This window comes from Hylobates moloch, unplaced genomic scaffold (genome assembly GCF_009828535.3).
Source record: "Hylobates moloch isolate HMO894 unplaced genomic scaffold, HMol_V3 SCAFFOLD_5, whole genome shotgun sequence".
NCBI lineage: Eukaryota > Metazoa > Chordata > Mammalia > Primates > Hylobatidae > Hylobates > Hylobates moloch.
In genome coordinates, this window is record NW_026652280.1 from 70,775,139 (window position 1) to 70,792,366 (window position 17,228).

The 17,228-nt window shown below is 40.6% G+C and overlaps 2 protein-coding genes across 4 annotated transcripts in view; one reads left to right on the plus strand and one right to left on the minus strand.

The window, feature by feature from the left end:
• PIEZO2 (piezo type mechanosensitive ion channel component 2) overlaps nucleotides 1–17,228 on the plus strand; it is a 479,940-nt gene that overhangs the window by 412,943 nt on the left and 49,769 nt on the right. For 2 of the 3 annotated variants that reach the window (XM_058438662.1, XM_032152840.2), the window contains 3 exons: nucleotides 1,058–1,129; nucleotides 5,457–5,563; nucleotides 10,616–10,730. In XM_058438662.1, coding sequence (XP_058294645.1) covers nucleotides 1,058–1,129; nucleotides 5,457–5,563; nucleotides 10,616–10,730 — 294 coding nt within the window. Of the gene's footprint in view, nucleotides 1–1,057; nucleotides 1,130–5,456; nucleotides 5,564–6,814; nucleotides 6,914–10,615; nucleotides 10,731–17,228 lie in introns of all 3 variants that reach the window. The other variant, XM_032152839.2, reaches the window with a different exon arrangement.
• LOC131383475 (microtubule-associated tyrosine carboxypeptidase 1-like) overlaps nucleotides 15,006–17,228 on the minus strand; it is an 8,653-nt gene continuing 6,430 nt past the window's right edge. Inside the window, exon 3 of the mRNA XM_058438663.1 lies at nucleotides 15,006–15,728. Coding sequence (XP_058294646.1) covers nucleotides 15,161–15,535 — 375 coding nt within the window. The 5' untranslated portion in view covers nucleotides 15,536–15,728 and the 3' untranslated portion in view covers nucleotides 15,006–15,160. The remainder of the gene's footprint in view (nucleotides 15,729–17,228) is intronic.

Genomic DNA, 17,228 nt, shown 5'->3' on the forward strand with positions numbered 1-17,228 from the left:
GTTTTTGAAATGGAGTCTCGCTCTGTACCCCAGGCTGGAGTGCAGTGGTGAGATCTCCGCTCACCACATGCTCCACCACCCAGGTTCACGCCATTCTCCTGCCTCAGCCTCCCGAGTAGCTGGGACTGCAGGCGCCCGCCACCACGCCCAGCTAATTTTTTTGTATTTTTAGTAGAGACGGGGTTTCACCGTGTTAGCACGGATGGTCTCGATCTCCTGACCTCGTGATCTGCCCACCTCGGCCTCCCAAAGTGCTAGGATTACAGGCGTGAGCCACCAAGCCCAGCCTGCTTAATTTGTTTCTTTAAGTGATATATTTCCAATATACAGTATACTGTTATCTTTTATTTCTATAAATTTTATATGGAAATGAAATATGTATGTGTATTTTATGTGGCACCTGACTATTGGTACCTAAAATATCATTCAATTGTTGCCTGCTTAAATGAAACTTACCATGAAATATTTATTGATTATATCTAATTACAGATTTATTATATCAAATTGAAGTTTAAAGGATCTTTTATAGAGGCTTGCATGCTTCTCTATGTGAATGGAATGGAGAAATAATGCATGATATTCTCCCAGTGCATAGTATCTATTCATGACCAGGAAATTTATATTTTCCAGCCATGCATTAAAATAATCACAAGGAAAAATTCTGCTTTTTGTAATTTATGTACTTTAACAAATTATTTGCCAGTAAATGATTCTGTAAAATTTGGGGGATGCTTCCTTTCTGTTAATACAATGGAATATTCAATGTGAGATGTATTTTTGACAGATAATCCTTTCTTTTTTATATGTCTTTATATGCCCTTAGTCACTAAGAAGAAAGTGAAAATGTAGCATACTGTTAAAAGAACAATTAGTATTTATCTTGTGAAATTGACTGTTAATACATGTATATTTTTCAGATTCAGTATAGTTCCTTTACCTGACCTCTGATATACTTTTGCAATTTATCTAGATTTGACAATTGAGTTGTTAAAGCGTGGTTTTCAAAATTTGTTTTCTCACTTTATACGAATTAATATGTGGACGTATTTTATTTTAGGAGAAGCAGACAAACAGAAAGCCAAGGGCAAAAAAAAGCAGTGGTGGCGGCCTTGGGTTGATCATGCTTCCAGTAGGTTTTCTCGATCCTCTTACAACCTCATCGACTCTAACCCTTATATCCTTGACCAGAATTCAGGCGTTCCCATGACCCATGTGTTCCATGCATGGTTTGATCCTTGTGACTTGATAGGGGGTCGGAGTGTAGGAAAATTTCAATGTCAGTGGGTCTTTGAGCCCAGGGTCCAATTCTTCCAGAGACATCAGCACAGACATTCCTGTGCTGGCTGTAGAAAGCCAAACACGTGGCTTATAGACTCTAGAGCACAATTTATGGGCTCAGAAAGGGAAGAAGAATTGAATATTATATTGCCCAATTCTGAGGTCGAGAGCCCTATTCACATACATATTTTATGGCTAAATACCCTTACTAAAAATGAGCTTCAGCTCCACCCTGGACTCTGATTTAAGGATGATCATTCTATTCCAAGGGTCAGTGACCCTTTCTCTGTAAGGCACTAGGCATGGATGCCAGTGAGCCTCCCCTCCCCTCATTCCCACAGCTTTGATTTTATTTGCATTTAAGGATTTTTGGCAATTTATTAAATAGAAAGATGAGGGATAACTTAAAATGCACTCATTTTCTTACTTTGCCTCCTCCCCAATTTCAAAAAGGCACTCCAAATTCCAATGCCCACATGTGGCACAGCCTTCAAGCAACCTGATGCTCAGAGACGACCAATGAACAGCAAAAACTAGAAAACTATTTTTAAAAGCAGATCCTGATGGCCACATAGAATGCAATGTGTTTCCCTCCTGATCATAAAGATGAATGAGGAATTCTGGAACTCAGTGGCTATATTTCCTCTGCTTAGCAAAGAAAATATCACTATATGTTGATGGCCTTATAGTGGAATGACCCATTCCAATCCAGTCCTCTTTAAATTTCTTAGAATATTGAATAATTATTATTTTGCAAGTTACGTATAATGTCTTCTTCAGTCTTTTATATCTTACATGATGCCTCCATATTTGTAGCTAATCTAATCGGACAAGGAATATCACTGAGACAAATAACATCACACAGTCGTAGGAGTGAATCTAGTAGGAGGATATTTAGAATCACTAGGAAATCAAATAAAGTAGAACTTCTTCCCATACCTAATTATTGGTTTCACATAGATCTGACGTTGGCCTCTCTCTCCCAAGACATAATTTTCTAAATCGGCAAGCTAGTTTAATGAAGCAATATTTGAAATTTGCTTGGTATATCTGGATGTAATCAAATTTAATCCTAAATATTGAATTTCAACATTATGACAGAAAAAGAAAAACACAAGATTATAGAGTTTTATTTAATTTTCTCCCCAAGTCTAAAGACAAAAGATTCCAGTCGGAGTCCAATGTGACTCTTCTATTTACTGTTCAGGGCATGACGGTCACGCTAACAATCTGGTAAATGCACAAATGCCTATTTCTATCAAGTCACAAGTAAACTGTGCTTGTCTTTATGTTTTTAAAGGGCCTCTGCTAGTTTAGAGAGACCTATCCATTTCAAAATTGTGTCATATTGAATGTTTTTTCACTTCACCTGGGGTAAATTCCCACTGCGGTCATTGTGGTTGCCTTTCCTTTCCTCATCTAAAAATCGCATTTGCAAAGGAATTGGATATGGTCTTTGATAACTATCTTACAAGTTGTAATAATTTAAAGAACTTCCTATGAAAGTTGTTGACTTTAGATTTTCTGGTTCATTTCACCCTCATTATATCAAGTTCTTGAAGATTGATGTTAAACTACATGTGCCTTGTTACAAAATCTTATGATGCAATAATGCAGAAATGTGTGTAATTCATAGTTTGGAATCATATTCAGACTGTGGTGTTAGATTTTTTGCTGCAAAATGTATTTCTTTTAACAAGTGAATGAAGAATGAAAGGGAAAGAATGTGTGCTATACTGTTGTGTCTATGATGAGTTCCAGAATTTATCTTTAGATCTGGAAGTACTTTGTTCGAAGCCCTTAATTTAATCTTTTGAGTAACTGAGCTTTGAAACAGCTATTTCTTAGAGAAGCCAAGTGTAACAATTAGTATAGTTGGATACACATATGTAAATCTATTGACAATACAAAAATGTTGCTATGTTCTTGATGTTATTGGTAAGCAGTGAAGATCTTAGCATGGTCTGTATAGGGACAAATCTCCTACTTCCATACCTATGTACACACACAAGATTGCATTATTGCTGTTCAATGATACCTTCCATTCCAATATTGTATGTTTCAATATTGGTTCAGTACTGCCTAAATTAATACCAAGCTTCATCTTATTGATAAATATCTGAAACAGAGGGCCAAGTTCTGAGGATAAAAGTAGTGGAATTTAAAAAGTTAATTTCAAACTTAGTAATTTAGCAGTAACATCAACATCCATAATATGTATGTGGACACAGGCTGGAGTCAGGTTTGCCATCTGAGCTAACAAACACGTGTGTAAGAGCTTTTCTACTCACTATTTAACAGATGGCATGAATGAAAATATGCTCTGTTATTTTCCTAGTTTCATTTCAATAACATTTTATAAGGAAATAAGAGACTTTTGACATTTTCTTTTTTATTATGTGATAATTCCACTAGCTCACATAAATATTGGTGGTTTCTAATGGTAAAATCAATGTTACCACTGCTTGAGATGAAAACCTTTTGAACTTGTCCATATGAATAAAAGTTATCGAAGGTATGATTGAATACAATTTAAGCTAATGTTGATTTTGGAACCTATAATGAGGGTAAAATGCCCGATCTTATAATGGTCTGTGTTTTCCCAAATGACCACGTGATGTAGAGTCCACATCACTTTCCTGCGAATCTCTCGGCTTATGTGAAGGCATTAATTTAATGGTCTTCTTCACTGTCAAATGTAATGCTGTAACTTTGGTTTGTTCTTGCTTATTCTCACTTGTGTTGTATTGCATTTATTTCCTAAGGCCTGGACCCAGTACTCTGGGCCTGGTTCTTTCTTCAAAATGAAAATAACAAATGACAGTGCTTCTGTTCAAGGATATAAGGCCCCAATTCACCCACTCTGTATCTTCATGAATGGAGGCTTCAGATTTCTCTGAAATCGTGGGCAAAATTACTTAGCTTTTGGCCATGTGAAGTGATATTCAAGCAACTAATTTTAAACAAGCCAAGGTTTTCCATTACCTTACAATGTATAGGCCCAAAAGACAACTTAAGATCACAATACGTCATCTAAAAGATGCCTGAGCATTTGAAAACCTGAATATAATTTGAAAATATGTTTTCCTGCAATGATGGGGCATTGCTTGTAGCATCAGAAATGTATGTGTTGGGCTTCTTTTCTCTGGTAGACTTTAAATAATGATCAAACTGATAAAGATTTAATTTATTAAATTTCCTTAAATTTCTGTACGTTGTAGTTTTCTCTGCTCCCAACTCTTGACACAGGCATTATGTTCTTGCAGGGAAAGTATCAGACAAGGCAAAGACAATCCATACTGTTTGTGCTTTGTGTCTTGTGGTCAGTAGAGTGCTCCTCAAATTTCAGAAAGCTGCTGGGGAGTTCCTTGTTGACCAGAAGCCTAGCAGTTGTAAACCCTATGGACCCTGTCTGCCCTTCTCAGTCTGTCTTAGGGCCACGACAAGTAGAAGCAGCCAGAGTGCTGTTGTTGGTGGTGTTTTTGTTGTTACTGTCGTTGTTGTTACTGTCGTTGTTGTTGTTGTGTTGTGTTATTTTCAATGTTACCTGCCCATTTCATCCTCATGGCAGTGTGTGGGTGTTTGTTTGTTTGTTTGTTTTTTCAAATGTCTTGCCATGTATGTTTTGTCCCTTGTGTTACATGTGGAGAAGTCAGGTCTGCACAGTATAAAGTGAAGGAGGAGGTTGGTGACACTGACCTTGGTCCTGAATCGTCCTGACTGGCTTATCTGCAATGGTTTGGGCCCATTCAGACAAAGCCTAATCCTCCACCTCACTTTGGCCTTGTCTGAAGACGAAAATTGCTAAATTTTGAAATGATAGTGTTCAGTTATTTTGGTCACCTAGGTAGCAAAACTGGCTGCTGCAGAGTTGATCTGCTTCATCTATGTAAAATTTACAATGAAGAAGGGAGAACGTACCAGATCCACCCTGTAGTGGCCAATTCTCTTATATGGCAAAGACAAGGCCTCATACTCTGCAGACCCAACATGCCAACACCACATAGCATTAGCCGAAGATGAGTTCTCTTCATCTCGTGTGTTTTCCTCTCTGCCAACATCTTTCGTTGTGGTTCTCTTATGGACAATTTGTGTATCTTTAGGGGACATTTCATTAATAAGCCCCCAATTTCCTTATATGTCTTTCAAGAAATGAGTGAATATTTTGTTTTGCTTAGTGGTCAGGAGTGGAGATTATTATTTGTTTGAAACGGATAGTGAAGAGGAGGAAGAGGAAGAATTAAAGAAGGAAGATGAAGAACCTCCACGAAGGTCAGCATTCCAGGTAATTATGGGGAAAATCATTCCTTTGCTAGTTGGAAGAGCTTTTCTTATTGACAGACCTTCATTGCCGGCCTAGACACCTCCTGTCATATTCATATGTCATAGCTCCCCGAAGTTTCTGATTTACATCTGCAATTCTTTATTTCTAATTAAATTGTAATGATGCCTGCTCCCAGCAACACCGTAATTAGTATCAAGCAAGAACAATGTATAGGCCAGGTTTTCATTCACTTGCACTGAAACAGTTCCTGATACTATAAGCAAAAAAATAAAGCTTCGTTGGGTGAACTCAATGTTTTTCTTGCAAGCAGGAAGTGAAAAAGACTTCTCTGGCATTGCATTGGATTGCTTGAGTGGACTTACATTTCAATATGTGAGATAGGCGATAATGAAAACAAAACCCTTGCTTTGTTTTGGAGCAAATGATCATTTAAATGTTGCTTCAAAGTTTGAAAACTGCTTCATATGTATTGCTAAAGATTTGAGAAGATATTGAACTAGTAATGTAGCTACCTTTCTGTTTTAGAACCTGCTGTCCCACTCTCAGCTATAGATCACCAGCCTAAGGTAGCATATTGAGTGAATGTGAATCAATGCTTGATAAAGATGAGGCTTTGTCATTAGCGTTATGTACGGGATGAAAATTGGTCTGTGTTTCTTTTATCAATTAACTACATACTAGGGCTGTTATTTCCCATTTGTTTTCCTACGAGGCACATAGAATGATGTCCATCAAGCCACATGATATGCCCATGATAAGGCCTTCATCAGTTTTTCGGCCAGGCCTTCTCAAGTGGGTGGCGCCCATCCATGCTTGTTTCTCAGTGACATTGAAAAACTGAATTCTCCATAGAGACACTTTGGTCTGATGCTTTCTTTCTTCCCCCATTGCTTCTTGTGTCTGTTTCTTCATGACCGGGATTTTGTGCATGTTTGCAACTGGCTTATCAAATACTAATGACTTAACTCATTTATTTTTATTCAAAAGAGTTTTATTCTAACCACCACTCATCATGCAGCCAAGGAGAGAACATGAACACCTTCACTATGTTGGATGGATTACATGCAATGATTGACTATTTTCTTTATTCCTAACTTACAAGCAGAGCACATTTTATTCTAGCTTCAGTGACTGGCATCTTTTAACCTAGTTGGTGTAACTGTAGAGACAAATTCATGCTGACATCGTATATTAAATTACTAGTTTTTTGTTTTTTTCTACTAATTACTCTTGCTTTGTCCTTCTTTGTAGAGAGCTATTGGGAAGTTTGCATCAGCCATTTTAGCCTTGCCAAAGTCTGTCATTAAACTTCCCAAAACTATTCTTCAGTATTTAATCAGAGCTGCAAAGGTATTTGATGTTTTACTGATGTGTAGTGTGTGACTCTCTGCTCTGTAGAACTGTAGAGAAATATACCTTCATTGCCCTATCTCTGCATTTTCTCCGTTCTATAGATGGTACCATGAAGGAATTACAGGAACGTAAAATATTAGAAAAAGTTTTCCAAAACAAGTTCTTAGAAGCCAAAGTTCCTATTATTTGACTCTTATTCTTAAGTGGACACCAGTAACTATCAAAAAATAGAAAGAGAAAATGCAGATACAGTTATACTTTCTGTCCTTCTCATGATGTTGCCTAAGTCACATCTCATTTTAAAAGGGTCACATCTGGTTGCATGAATCAGTTCTGATGAGTAAAAAGGGTGATAATTTTTCTCAGAAAGCTGGTAAAATTCTGGATAAGCTAATAAAAGATGTCTCTTATTCCATCTCTTTTTCGGGTCCCTTTCCGTTTCCGTCTTCCAGTTTCTGCACTTCGTACAGCCAGCTTCTCCCTGGGCTGATCCACCCAGTGCAGTCTGCGGGCTCCTCACTCCCACAGATCCGTGCTAGGGCTTATGAATACACGGTCAAAAATTATTTGTTGATTAACCTAATGCACAGTTGAAGTTATTCAGCTACCTATGCTGTAGTCGCTTCGTTACGGAAAAACATTAATAATGATTTCCTATTCTTACATTTTATAGAAAGCCCTTTCTACTGAACTCAGTCAGGGGCAGCCACTAAAATGCTTTGCTCTGTATGTCCCTCAACTGTTAAGCAAGTAGTTCGATAGTGACATAGACCAGTGCTTCTCACATTTTACCCTGGGATCTTATTTAAATGCAGGTTCTGATTCAGCAGGTCCTAAGGGACCTCACAGCGTGCATTTCCCTCAAACTCTCATGTGAAGCACAACCGTGGCTGGGCCTTGAGTAGCAGCATCCACACCTCCAGGTTCCTTCTGCTTTTAAAATGCCAAGATCCTGTTTTTTAGTGTAGTATTTACCATTTCTGCTTCCTCCAAATTCTTTTCCTTTTCTTTTCTATGAATTCATATTTAAGAATTTATTTAAATGAAGTATAACAATGGATTTATCCCCCATCTTAGTTTCTTTTCAAAAAAATTATCTAACAGACAACATAAAGACGGTGCTAGACCACACCTGAATCAAAGGACAGATGATGAAACTTCACCAATTTCAGTTAAGGATCTCCACTTTGATAAAGCTCTCCCTGTCTTAAAGAACAAGTGCATTTTCACATGTTGTTAGTAAAACGAACCCTATTTTCCCCTGATATATATGGTAAAATTTAAGATAAAGTCAGGAACGCTTGCTACTGGTGGTAGCTCTTTGGAGAGCTCAAAGGTCTTTCAAGTAAATTTCCATGTATTTTTCTACTCCTGGTTCATGGAGCTTGTGTCTGATTTTCCAGAGAGGCCCATCCAGCTGGCTGACAAGTGCAGCTGCAAAGTAAGAATTGGGAAGTCCTAGCTGGGTGTGGCGGCTCACGCCTGTAATCCTAGCACTTTGGGAGGCCGAGGCGGGCAGATCATGAGGTCAGGAGATCGAGACCATCCTGGCTAACACAGTAAAACTCCGTCTCTACTAAAAATACAAAAAATTAGCCGGGCATGGTGGCAGGCGCCTGTAGTCTCAGCTACTCGGGAGGCTGAGGCAGGAGAATGGCAGGAACTGGCAGGCGGAGCTTGCAGTGAGCCGAGATGGCGCCACTGCACTCCAGCCTGCGCGACAGAGCAAGACTCCATCTCAAAAAAAAAAAAAAAAAAAAAACCTTGGGAAGTTTGGTAAGAGCCTTCCATTTCTTGACTCAGTAAGGATTGGGACGTTTCCCCCTCCTCTTCATTGTCATCGTTTTTCTGACCCTCTTAATAATTCCTGGAACTGTAAAATGTTTCTATTTCAAAACATCAAAGTTAAGATAATTTACCTACAAATAAGGAATTACCCTATGACTCCCTCCTCTCTCCGTTTTCCCTGGTTTGCATACCTCAATTCTCATGGCAGTGAGGCAGCACTGACATGCTTCTTCTTTAGGGGTCCTTTGTTGAGTCAGGAGTGCCCTTTTATAAACCAGAATGTTAATGACACCCACCCTTTCTACAAGACTTCTTCGATTCCACCCTCCACATCCCTTTTCCTCTCTCCTTTTCCTCCCAGTTTCCTTTTTCTTCAGAGAAAAAGAATTCCTCCAACTTGTGTGCCTCTTATATTCACAAATCCTCAATTATTTTTTTGTTTTCTATTTTCGGAAACAAAATTTTAGATATTGCATCATCTAAAAGCAATATTGTGATAACACTTTTTTAAAGGAAATGTCACCATATGTTGCTCTTAAACCTGAAAATTTCTTATGTTCAGTAATCAGATTATTTTAAAACAACCAATATTGTGCAGAGGCAAGTTTGCTTATTAATGTACTATAACTCAAAGATATTCTTGATGGAATTCCCAATTAACATAGCCAATAAACATCTACTAAAAATTCCTTTATTCAGTCCTCCTGAAAATTCCAGTTCGTCTTCCCATTATTTAAAATATTCTTTTGGCCTAAAATAGAATAATTTTTTGCCTCCTGGAATTTGTTATTCAGAAATAATACAGATGTTGCATTTGTTTTAATTTCTCATGAAATTCAGATTTCTACCAGTGAGAAAAAAAGAAACAGTTTTTCTATTATAGTAACCTATGACCCTTCCATTTCCATGTACGGAAAAGTTGAATCTCTCTTTACTTTCTACTGACTTCACAATGCCACTGATTTGCTTACGCTGTGTTTTTCAAAGATTTCGGAAATCTGAAAATACTATAGAATAAGATGAAAAGATCTGGGTTTAAAGAGCTCCCAGAAAACATTTATTTAACTTTATCATCATAATGAAAAACCCAGCTTCCCTGAGACCCAGGTGTGTTTGTGGTGCATGAGAGGCATGCCTGCTTGGCTTCATGTTGCTATATGGCTTTTTCTATCAAGGTTTTCTTTTTGTTCTTTCTGCATGATTTGGGAGACTCTTGGCAGGGGGCTCTTCACAACTGCTCTTTCCTGGTTATCAGTTATAATATATTAATGCAACTATTTTCAGCCCTTGAATGAAAATGACAAAAGGCAACCAAAAGCCCCACAGTTTTTCTTTAATGCTATTCTGGAATAACTCCTTAACCTTAATATCCCATTTTTTTTCCTCACAAAGTACTAATCATTCTCCAAATCCCTTTCTCAAGTCGCTGGTAATAGCTGTTATTCAGAAGGGAGAGTATCAAATGCACAAAACTATTTTCCCAAAGTAAATAAGACTACTAAAGATGTTATTTTGCTTTTGACTCAAAGTTTATTTGTGATGGGAGAAACTACTGATACTGAATGAGCCTTCCAGCTTATACCTGTTGTGGACAGTGCAAAAGCATCAATAATAAGTATCACAAATTGTGGTGAGACGTAGGGACTTAGGAGAAATGATGGTTTGTATGGTATACCCAAAGTTTATCTCAGGATATCTGTGATACCAGATGAAATATATTACTACAACATCTGTTGTCTTTTTCTAAAAAAAAAAAAAATTGAATCTCATGATAATAAAAATAGCACCGGGATGTTTAGTTTGTGTTGGGAGGAAAAAATATTTCAAAAGTCAGGAAGCTTGATGTAGGTCCCTTTTTTTTATTTCAAATTATTAAAAGGCCAGAAAATAATTGAACTTTCTCCTCTTCAGTTTGTTTATCAAGCCTGGATTACTGATCCTAAAACAGCACTCCGACAAAGACACAAAGAGAAAAAAAGGTCTGCAAGAGAAGAACGGAAACGAAGGCGGAAAGGATCCAAGGAGGGTAAGTGGTGGGTGGGTGGCTGCGGTGGGTGTAGCAGGTTTCAGGCTGTGCTCCCCAGCCTTGTCTGCAAAGGACAGGAACTTCTGAGGGATTAAGATTTTTAAATTCTAAAGAACGCCAAGAGTTTTAATTTGTCCTTAATTGGTCATTTCTGCCACTTGGAATAAATTAAAGCACAAAGTTAGGAGATATATATTTTTTTTAAGTAGGAAAAAAGGAATGCAAATGAAACCCCAAAAAAGTAGAAGAAAACTAATTTTTTACATGGATATTAAGTAATTAAAAAAAGAGAAATACTACAGAACATGACCTGATCATTAAGTTAAAAATTGTTCTTAGAAAAAGCTAAGGCCAGGCGCGGTGGCTCATGCCTGTAATCCCTGCACTTTGGGAGGCCAAGGCGAGTGGATCACGAGGTCAGGAGATTGAGACCATCCTGGCTAACACGGTGAAACCTCGTCTCTACTAAAAATACAAAAAATTAGCCGGGAGTGGTGGCAGACGCCTGTAGTCCCAGCTACTTGGGAGGCTGAGGCAGGAGAATGGCGTGAACCCGGGAGGCGGAGCTTGCAGTGAGCCGAGATCGCACCACTGCACTCCAGCCTGGGCGACAGAGCAAGACCCCGTCTAAAAAATAAATAAATAAATAGCCAATAAGAAAGCTGAAACTTTGGCAATTTAACCAAGAAAAAAGGGAAAGCACACTTAAACAATACTCAGAAACAAGCAAAAAGGAACATATATTCAGCATCATACCAAGATATTTGAAAACATGATATAAATACATGTCTAAGAGTAAAAATATTTCAAACTATAACAAAAAACATCAAAAGCAAAGTTGAAGTGCAGATGATTCACTCAGGAGCAATATTTTATTGTATATATCAGACTAAAGATGAGTATTCTGTGTATGTTAAGAACTGCTAGAAATCAAGAAAAGAAAAATTCAATTCAATCAATGAGAGGGTATGAAAAACAATTCACAGACCAGAAAACAAAAATGACCAAAAGGTGCTCAGTCTCACTATAAACAAGAAATACAAATGAAATATTTTGACATACTGTTTTCTTAACCCATTGGATTGACAGGAACCTAAACACTGGATAATGTCACTGCTTGGGAGCTGGTAGGAAAATAAGTACTTACATATACCATGAGTTGTGTTGTGAAGTAGTATATCTACTTTGAAGAGTTGTGTGTCATTACCTGCTAAAAGCTCAAATGTTACATATCATACTACAGATCAGTCCCACGCCTAGGTGTTTGGCTTATTCTATAGCAGTACTTGCACATGTGTACAAACACACATGTCTAAGAGTATTCATCAGACGCTATTTGTTAATAACAAAAAATTTGGAAACATCCTAAATGCCCATATGAAGAAGAAGAGTTAAACACATTATGTTACTAATATATTATGGAATGTTATTCAGTGCTTTAAAAATGAGATGGATAGCTTTGAGCTGGTATGGAGAACAATTCCTGACACATTATTAAGTGAAAAACAACACATTGCAAATGGCACGCACATTACGAAATCATGAAACAAATGAAGTCAGAGTAGTACCTCAAGACAGTATTTTGCATTTTTAATGGATGCATATAATAGCTTATGAATGCAAGAGAAAGATCAGGAGGAATATTCACTCATTAGTAACAGCCGTTACTTCTTGAGAAAGTGGAGATAAGTGGCATGATTAAAGATAAGGCTCATCTGTTGTATTTTGTTTCTTTTTTTTTTGAGACAGAGTCTCTCTGTGTCACACAGGCTGGAGTGCAGTGGGGTGATCTCGGCTTACTGCAACCTCAGCCCCCCAGGTTCAAGCGATTCTCGTGCCTCAGCCTCCTGAGTAGCTGAGACTACAGGCGCACACCACCACCCCTAGCAATGTTTGTATTTTTAGTAGAGATGGAGTTTCACCATGTTGGCCAGGTTGGTCTTGAACTCCTGACCTCAAGTGATCCGTCCACCTTGGTCTCCCAAGGTGCTGGGATTACAGGCGTGAGCCACTGCGCCCGGCCTATATTTTGTTTCTTTACAAAGGAAATGTATCCATAGGTGGCTTGTGAAATATAAAAGGCATTAAAAAATAAAAAGGAAAAGATAATTTCTAATGGAACTCTAATTACAAAGTCTCTTCTTTTTGACCTTTCTTCCCCCTGATACATCCTAGTAACTTTATCTTTATTGCTTTAAGAAGACAACATTAATACACAATTGCTGGAACAGGTCAAACAGTAAAGAGGTACATGTATAATCTGCCCCAACCCAGTCACCTCAAAATCCTGTCCTCTAAGGTTACAAATCCTAACAGTATGTTGTGTTCACTTTCACTTCATTTCTCATGTGCACACACGTGTATGCAGGTGGTTTCCTTTACTGGTTTTTTTTTTTTTTTTTTTTTTTTTTTTGAGACAGAGTCTTGCTCTGTCGCCCAGGCTGGAGTGCAGTGGCGCCATCTCAGCTCACTGCAAGCTCTGCCTTCTGGGTTCACGCCATTCTTCTGCCTCAGCCTCCCGAGTAGCTGGGACTACAGGTGCCCGCCACCACGCCCGGCTAATTTGTTGTACTTTTAGTAGAGACGGGGTTTCACCGTGTTAGCCAAGATGATCTTGATCTCCTGACCTCGTGATCCGCCTGCCTCGGCCTCCCAAAGTGCTGGGATTACAGGCGTGAGTCACTGCGCTCGGCCTCTTTTTTATTTTTTTTGATAAGTTCATGCTCTACAAATTACTCTTGCGTTTTCATTACCAATGTCATGAACATTTCTCCAATTATTTATAAAATCATATCACTCTTTTTTAATAGCTGCAAAATATTCCATAGTGCAGATATGCATAATTTATTCAATCCTCTCACCCTTAATGGACATAAGGTTGCTTCCGGATTTTTGCCACAATGAACAGTGCCGTAATAGATACCACTGCACAAACATTTATACGTCATAATACATACGAGGGTGTTTAAATGCTTAGCAAAGGTTAGGAAGAACATTCATTTTCCACAGAACAGATTCGCAAAAGTGGGATGACTTATTTAGAGTGTGCCTGTTTTTACTTTAATCGATATTTTTCTGAAAGGTTTTAGTACTTTGCCGTCCTCCATGTGAGGGACAAGAGTGTCCAATTTCCTTTAGCCTCACGCCACAGGATTTTACTCCTGTTTTTACCATTTTTCTTTCTAAGGATGACAAATGGCTTTTATTTTCATTTGAATGTAGTTGAATTCTTAACTAATTAAACTGAGCATTTTTATTTCACATTTTGTTGGCGATTTTTTCTTTTCAAGTCTAGGATTTAAACACTTAGCATTTTCCCACATCGTTCAGTCGGGTTGTTTGTTCTTATCAATTCATGCTATTTATATGTCAGGCTTCTTATCCCTTTTTTTCTTTTTTTTTTTTTTTTTTTTTTGTCATTACTGTTTTAATTGTCTGGCTTCTCTCTGGACTGGGAGCTCAGTGAGGATTCTGACCAGTAACTTACACAAAAGGCGCTCTGCACCTCACCTGGTCCAGGAGGGGTTTAGGACTTGGGCCGCTAAACTCTAGGGCCTGTCCCTCAGGCACAACTGCAGCTGCTCCTAGGCTATGCCAGCCTCTGCCAGAGACCAGCTGTGAGGGTGTGGGCAAAGACAGGAAAAGCAGAGGCCAGTGGAGGGAGTGGGGACAGGGCCAAGGGAGCTCTTGGGCTTGATTCACAAGGCCTGAATCACTGTATGTGTGTGGGGGGTGGGGGGTGTGTGCCTGTAATGGGAGTGGGGCTAGGAAAATCAGTACCTTCCAGAAGGAGTGTCTTGTTCCCTGCCATGGAAGCTTCAGGAGCTGCTGCTCCCAGCTACAGGAAGTAAACCATATAAATATGGAATAAATACATGACCAGTGAGAGAGGCAAAATGTTGGAAAGCACACCCCAGACCAGCAAGGTCTCTACTACCAGACCTCAGGCTCAGGCCATCAATCACCCCAGAAGAAGGGATCCCGACCCCCACCAGGACCCAGTGAGAGGCAGACAGCACGAATGCTGAAGGAGCACCAAGGGGACAGGTGAGGGAAGGGAAAGACTGGAGTACCGGGGCAACCAAAGCCATCTCATGCAAGAACAAGTTTCTATTCCCAAACCACCCTCATCCCCATCAATGCTCAGCTCCCTTCCTGCCCCCATGCCTTCCCTCTGCTCAACAGAGAGCTGGAGGCAGGAGGGCGACTCAGTTTGCCAGACATGCTGTTGCAGGTCCCCAGGCCCCAGGGAGGCTAGCAAGGGACACAAACCCTTTGATGTTGCCTCTCCTTCTCAAGGAATGCTCCTGCCCTCCCAACACCCCCCAAGAAACACCCAGGCCGTGGAAGCACAGAGCAAACAGCTTCATGTTCTGGGGGCGTATCTGGAGCTTCTGTCCAGGGCCTCTGTCTGCAGCCCTCAACCTACATCAGTCGGGCAGCAGGCGACCCAGCTCCGCCTCATCCAGCCGGTTGGTGGCCATGATGTGCTCCAGCTGCTGCCGGTAGCGTGCCAAGTCCTGCATAAGGTGGGGCACCCGGGTATTATCCAGCGCCCCATGGGGCCGCAGGTGGTCCACATCCTCATAGGACACCTTGCCCGGTGAGGTCAGCAGCGGGAAATCGATGGTCTGGCGATGTCCCAGAATGCACAGGATGCCGTTCAGGTACCCCTGGTCCTTGCTGAAACCACCTGGCAGCGGGGTGTCTGTCTGGCCGCGCTTGGCGCGCGCGCAGTACTCCCAGCGCACGTCGGCGTCCCGCATGTAGCGGGCCAGGTCCTGGAAGAGCTGGCGGAAGGACATGTGCACAGCGTGGCGGCTGGTGTAGTAGAGCAGCGCAGCGCGACACAGGAACGGCTGCTTGCGGAGCAGCACGCTGTGCAGGGTGGCCAGGCCCTCCTCGTGGGGTTCGCCGGCCGTAGCCCGTACCGCAGCCGGCCCTCCGCGTTGTGCCACGGCTGGCGCGCGTTGTTACCGCCCCGCAGGTAGTGGGTGCCTGCGGGGAAGGCGAAGGGAGGCAGCGCTGGGCGGGGCGTTTGGGGACCCACCTGGGAGCCCAGCCCTGGCCCTGCTCCACCTGGCCCGGGCTCTAGCCGCGACACTTCCCTCCTCATGCTCCCGAACACAGGCTCGCACACAAGCTCTTCCAGCCCCAGGCAGCGTGAAGCCCCTCCTCCGGTGGACTCGCACCCAAGGATCCACAGTTGCTCACATATATGAATCCTCTCCCACCCATCCGCCCACCACCTTACACCCACGCACCCACACAGGTGCACGAACTCTCCCGAACCCACATTGCCCCCAGCCCTCCTGGACACAGGAATACATATACCACCCTGCCCAACATCCTGGGTGCCCATATTATTTTGAACAGTCACGCTGATGCCCCCGGTAAAAACCACCTCTTGCCCACAGCAACAGGATTCTCGAGGAAGAGGGACAAACAGATAAAAATAGTGGTTAGTGTCCTGCACCCTCCTAAAATGACAGCACAGGGTCATTTTATTATCCCTGCTCTACAGAGGAGCAAATAAGGTCCCAGAGAATGAAGCAACTTGCCTGAGGTCACACAGCCATTCAGTGAGTAGTGGGTCTGAAATTCCTACTAGACTTCTTTGTTCTAAAGCCTTTCATTGTAACTGGTAGGCAAGATAAGTATAGGGAAAAAATTCCTAATGATATCAAAACTGCAAAGTTCCATTTTAAGAAGTAGAGATAAAGTAGTGTGGGACCTGAGGGAGAAAGGATATCTTGTAGCCAAGTATGTCTTCAGGGAATGCTCCGTGAAGAAGGGAGTATTTGCACACAGCCTGACATTCTAGCAGAAGCAAGCAAGCCCATGCATAAAAAATAAAGAGCAGGTCAGCTTAGCTGGTCAAGACCAGATGTGGAGCAGCAGTAGTAAAGAGGTTGGCAGAAAATAAGTTTGAGAAGATTCCTGGAGTCAGATCATGAATGACCTTAGATAGGGTCCAGATAAAATGCAGGAAACTGAGCCAGGAGCTATGGCTCACGCCTGTAATCTCAGCAACTTGGGACGCTGCGGTAGAAGGATCATTTGAGCCCAGGAGTTTAAGATCAGCCCAGGCAACATCTCTAAAAAGATTTTTTCTTAATATAGTCAGGTGTGGTGTTGCACACTTGTATTCCTAGCTACTTGGGAGGCTGAGGAGGGAGGATCACTTGGGCCCTGGAGGTCAAGGCTGCAGTGAGCTATAATCACACCATTGCACTCCAACCTGGGCAACAGAGCAAGACCTGACTCTAATATATATATATATATTAGATTATATATAATATCTTATATCTTATATATATTCTCTCTCTGTATATATATATAACATACATATCTCATATATATGTCCTATATACTGTCTCTGTGTGTATATATATATAATATATAATATATAGAGAGAGAGGATATATATAGAGAGATATATATAGAGAGGATATATATATGTATATATGAATATATGTGTGTGTGTGTGTATATATA